A 6,000-nucleotide genomic window follows, 5' to 3' on the forward strand; every position below is an offset into this window, starting at 1 on the left:
ATAATCATCAAAGTAGAAAGAGGACATAGGAAATAGTTTGGGAAACTAATTAGTAAGAAAAATTGATAAAAATTATTTTAGTGAGTAGAATAATTTAATATATTAAGATAGAAAAGGTTTTGAGCATTACTTGCTTCATTGATGGTAAGGAGTATGTGTTTTATAAGTTTCAGTAGGGTCTACCATAAAGAATGGCAGGCCTTTGGTACATTTTTTTTTAGTGGATATGTTCAAGTGGATGTCTGACCCATGGGGCTTTTGGAGACAGGAGACAGAAAGACTAGCAGAGTACACAGTAAGCAGGCTACAGTAAATGAAGGCAGCGATGATGTAGACAGCAGGAAAACACTAGGACTCTTGAATGATTATCTGAGGTGTTTGAGATTAGATTGAGGGAAAGGGAAGCAAACTTTTGTTGATTTTTGAGAAAAAAAATTGCAGATGAAAAGTTTAAATGAAGAAGGCAAGTAATAACTGGTCAGATAGTTTTGGGCTTTGAAATCTGTAACTGTTCTTATGGAATTATTTAGGCATTTGAATTTTGTTTTTATTAAACTGAACAGTAGGAAAGATAACAGATAATAGATTTTAAGTAGTATATAAAGTCCTATGAAGTAACTGAAGTTTTTAATAAAAGAAACAACAAAAGAGAATGAGTAGTTACAAGCTACCAAGATAACTTCCTCTATCCAAAGACTGAGTAGAGGAAGAAAACTTCATGAGGAAAAGTAACTTTTCATTTCAGTAGTCTTTTAAAGTATCCCTCTGTAAACATCTTAGTAAGCTTAGTGTGTATGTGCTTTTTAACGCCCTGCCTATGACTTGATAGACATCCTAAGGTTCAGTTTTCCTTTCCCTGAAATACTATCTTCGGCTTGATTGTTTTTAGTGAGCTCACAGAATCATTGTACTTATTGCCAGTATCTTCAGTTTCTTTTTCATAGATATTAAAAGGCTGGGCAGATGCTAGAAAGAATATGTGCTTATCTATTTTTAATAATCAAAAGTAATTTTACACTTTTTGTGCCCATTGGTCTGTAATTTACCTAATAGATGTCACACTATTAATTGGCATATTTATATACTGTTGCTCAGATTGTCGGTCTCTTTAAGGTGGTCTCTATGTGCATGAAATCTCAGTATTAAGCTCATCAGTGAAATGACCCCTAAAGACGATAACCCAGAAATTTTATAGTACAGAGATTGCATTATGTGTTTCAAAGTTACCGTAACTTCTAGCAACACATTAATTGCTATTGTTCACTTCATAAAATTTCTTGCAGGACTGGAGAAAATTGAACAACTTCAGAATCATGAAAATGAGGACATCTACAAATTGGCCTATGAGATCATTGACCAGTTCTTCTCTTCAGATGATGTACTTAATATGTTTATAGTTTTCTTAGTTTTATATGCTAAGCAAATCTGAATGAAAGAATATAGTAAACTAGGATGTATATATAAAAATTTTTTCAATAGAAATCTTAATAGGTATGTGACAATAATATTACTGTCTTTGAAAACAAATTTTAGTATTTTTAAATCTGGTTAGGACATTAACTCAAGAACAAAACAATAAGAATTTTTGTTGCACTGGATAAGCTGATTTCTTTCCAGTTCTCACGCTTTTTAATTGGTAATAGTATGTCTATAAACGAAACAGAAAATAGTGATACCAAGCATAATGGCACTCAACTATAATTCCACCACTTCAGAGCTAATGCAGAAGAAAGACTAGGAAATGAATTGAAAGGTGTTCTTGGCTATGTAGTGATTTCAAGGCCAGCCTGGACTATGTGAAACTCTGCCTTAAAAAAGAAATCAAAAGTCAAGCAAACAAAACTAGTAGTACTAGTATAACCTACAGTAAAACCTTAATCCATATGTTCAAGTGTAATTTTGTTGGTGGTTAAAATCAAATAAGATGACGAAACAAGATGAGCACAGTAAATCATGAAAATGAACGGTATATACAGTATGATGTGGAATGTTACAAAGTTACATTTATTCATAGTACCACCAAATAACAATAGTAAGTAAAGGATTGTTTATTTGGTTGGGTTTTATTAGAAAATGTTTTGCTGTATATGCCAGCCTGTCCTTTGAACTTGGAGCAGTCTTCCTATCTAGCCTTCCAAGTGCTCCTCCTGTTGGGTGTAAGGCACACACCACTACACCCTATATGAATTATGTTTTCAACTTTTCAAGATACAAGTTTCAGGGCTGGAGAAATGCACTGGGAGGAAGATGTTAAGAGGCCCGGCTTCTCTTCCAGAGAACCCAGGGTCAATTACCAGCTCCTGCTTGGTGGCTCACAACCATCTGTAGCTCTAATTCCAGGGAATCCAAAGCCGCCTTCTTGCTTTCCTGAGTACCAGCTACCCCTGTGATTCACAGACATACATGCAGGCAAAATGCCCATGTAAATAACCAAAATTTTTAAGAACTCTAGTTTCATAACACATTTCCACATTACTAAAAAGAATAAAGCATTAGTAAAAGAAAATCATAGGCCATTAGGCCATAGGACTAACAAGGGGATTCATAGAGTAAAGGCTGACAATCTAAATTCAGTACCCAGAACCATCCTATGTGATGGAAGGAGAGCACCCCAACTCTCCCAAGTTGTCCCCTGACCTCCACATGTATCCCATGTGGCATATGCCCCCACATGATAGATGGTGGGTGGGTGGGTGGGTGGATGGATGGATGGATGGATGGATGGATGGATGGATGCAACCAAGCAAATAGAGAAAACCAGCCTGGAGAGTTCACTCGGCAGTTAAGAGCACTTACTACTCTTGTGGTGGACCCACTGGTTTCTAAAACCCAAACAAATAGAAAAAGGATGTTGACACAAATCTTATTTAAAATGCAGTTAAATACATCATAAATAAGATCCAGACAAAACATACTCTCAAGGAAAGATGGTCTTAATCATGTCCCCTTTTGTTTGTTTTGTTTTTGTTTTTCAAGACTGGGTTTCTTTGTATAACAGTTCTCGCTGTCCTGGAACTTGTACTTGTAGACCAGGCTGGCCTCCAATTCACAGAGATTCACTTGCCACTGCCTCCCAAGTACTGGGATTAAAGGCCTGTGCCACCACCACCCAAATACTCAATTTGGAAGTCTTAAGTTGTAGTTAGGAATAGCAGAGTTACACAGTTCTAAAAGTATGAATAGAGCATTTACTCCTGCTAATACATGTTTGTTTGTTTGGAGATTCAGGTTGTGCTTTTTGAGACAGGTTCTTATATTGTGTGTCACTGGATGACCTAGAACTCCCCGTGTAGATGGAACTCACAGGTAGTTCTTCGATTTCCCTTCCCGAGTGCCGAGGTCAGTGCATGTGCCACCACGCCTCCCAAGTATAAGAGAGTATACTTCCTTACACTGTCTTAGATATAAGAGGAGTTACAGTGAGTACCAGTATTTACCCTCACATTTAGAGTCTGAGGCCGGCTCCAGTGTTCTATTTCATAAGGTGTCCATCATGTATATTCTTGTTTCTTCACATCCCTTAAGGAAGGAGTTTACAGGTGTTAGGATGGTAGTACATTCTTGGCAGACACTCATCACTTAGATGTGGTCTATCTTTTTAGAGAATAATGGGACTATTACTGTGATTCAGGTTTTTTAATACTTTAAACCTAATCATCTCATTGTTTTTTCCTCTTTTCCTTCAGATTGATGAAGATCCTAGCCTTGTTCCAGAGTCAGTTCAAGGTGGAACATTTGGTTTCAATTCATCTACCAATGTACCAACAGAGGGGTTCCAGTTTTAGAAAGATGTTGTGGAAGTTAGGTACAATGCAGCACCGAGAAATATATATATATATACACATATATATAAAAAGGTTTGATCCATCAAGCTTGGCTCATGGGATCTGCTGCTGCATTAAATCGGGAGAGAAAATGTGAAGATTTCATTTGGAATCACAGAAAATGCCCAAATGAGTCAAGGTGGCGAGTGGGTGCGAGTGAGAATGAGTGGCAATGTAAGGAAAGCGTGACACAAATGCTTATTTAGGTTGAGAGTAAAGGGCTACAGGTCACTTCGGTGCCTGAGACGGAGCATTGACTTACTCTATCAATTGAGAAGTGAAATGCCATCATCATCAAGCCTTGTAAGCATAAAAGCGATGCCCATATAAGTCAAGGAAAATGAGCCCAGGCCTCGCTGTGAAGCAGTGTATGAATGAACAGTGTTGAATGAATGTCTGGCTCCGTGGTAGAGAAAGAGCCAGGTTCATCTTTCAAATCTAGGGCTCTTCACGCGTGAAGCAGACTCCTAGTCCTGGAGTGACTGTGTAAGAGAGTATGGTTGTGGTGCTGTATGTGGACGCATGCAAGCTTGATTTGCCTTCAGGGGGCTGATAACAAACCTAGTAGATCATCAAAGTGAGATCCCAAGTGTTAATGTACACTGGACATGAGAACAAAGACCGGTTTAGCAGCAGACACTGGTTTACTCTGCAGCCTGTGTTGTCTATTCTCCCTCTACCTTACCCCCACCCCACCCCACCCCACCCGACCCCAACCCTTTTTTTATTTAGTTTTTATTTACTTTACCTAGTATGGCTTTTTTAGTTGCTTCTCAAGTCAGAAAACTTCAGGAAGGTTTCCCTGTGCATTTGCACCAGATGAGTGTTTGATGCTATGAAAAGCTTTCCATATCATCAAAACTAATTTGTGTAGATTTTTGCATGAAAAAAATCATAAATTTCCCTCACAATAGACTGTGTTGCAGTACACAAGTTGCCATAATAGTATAAAATGTGCTTTAAAAGCCATTCTTTTCATTTTCAGAGATAACATAAAGATCTTTGCATGAGGTAAATCTACAGCATAGTTCATTTTTAGATTTTGTTGAGTCCTGTAAAGAAGAAAAGTTTCAGTTGTGATAGAATACCGTGCTGTGTTTAAATGTTAACTTGTTTTCAAACTTTGTTTTCTATGAAAATGATATGGAAACTTCTAAAATGGAATTTGGTGCATATGTACTGCTGAATAAAGACCGATGAAGAGGTTTGAGTAGATGTACAAATCAAGTAATGGTTTGAACACCTTTAATAATATGCCTAATCTGTTTAATTGTTTTAGAATCTTTTTATCTTAGATGTAGGCAGCCATGAACAATCTATTTTGAGCCACTTTAGGGAGAAAAACTTTGTATTTTTAAAACTTGCATAAAAATTATGCAAGTGGTTTTTATAAATTGGAATAATACCTCAGTTTTGAGGTTATGCACACTAAATTAAATATGTCATAAATTAATTTGTACAAAAAGAACTCTTTATAAGGTGGCTCATTGTAGGAAATCCTGTGCCTTCCCCTTTGAGCACAAGTGTTGCATGAACAACAGTTTGCTATAAGAAACATACCAGGTTAGCCACCATTAGCATCTATATCTACTTTGTGTTTAAAAATCAACTGGTAATTCTGAAACACTGTAGAATGGATAAAAATTATTTTGTGATCATAACTCTTTGTTGAACTAGAGTATTTTTGCAGCATTCCTTGTCATCAAAAAACATGGTTAAACTTTAAAACTAGAAGCAGCAGAAAACTAGCTTGTAAAATTTATTCAAGTAGAGTACAGGCTAGGCTGTCTTGGGGAAATAAACATTAAAACTTAAAGCAATGTTTTACATGGGGCGTGTGTGTGGTGTGTGGATTTCTTTTTCTATTTAATGTTTTTAAGAGTATACCTCAATGGCTCCTATTAGCTTCTTGTCTGTCTTAAGCCTTTTTTCCTAGAACCAACATAAGACATGTCATAAGCTCTGTAATCTCATTCTGGGCGTATTGTTATTTCAGTTCACAGAATTTGTTCAGTTGACACCATCTACAGCTGCAGTGTCTCCCTGTTGACACTAACCAAGGCTTTGACCTTCCTTCACATTGTCAAGAGGACTAAGAGACAGCTCGAGTTGTGTTTTAAATACTAACATAGCCAGCATGTGGCTCCAAATGATAGAATGATACAAGGCCTTTTAT

General features: G+C 37.0%; 1 protein-coding gene across 1 annotated transcript in view; it reads left to right on the forward strand.

The window, feature by feature from the left end:
- The window catches only part of Kpna4 (karyopherin subunit alpha 4), a 56,373-nt gene extending 50,716 nt beyond the window's left edge, over positions 1-5,657 (forward strand). Inside the window, exons 16-17 of the mRNA XM_032898263.1 lie at positions 1,284-1,378; positions 3,687-5,657. Coding sequence (XP_032754154.1) covers positions 1,284-1,378; positions 3,687-3,785 — 194 coding nt within the window. The 3' untranslated portion in view covers positions 3,786-5,657. The remainder of the gene's footprint in view (positions 1-1,283; positions 1,379-3,686) is intronic.
- Positions 5,658-6,000: the final 343 nt, after the last annotated feature.

This window comes from Rattus rattus, chromosome 3 (genome assembly GCF_011064425.1).
Source record: "Rattus rattus isolate New Zealand chromosome 3, Rrattus_CSIRO_v1, whole genome shotgun sequence".
Classification (NCBI taxonomy): domain Eukaryota; kingdom Metazoa; phylum Chordata; class Mammalia; order Rodentia; family Muridae; genus Rattus; species Rattus rattus.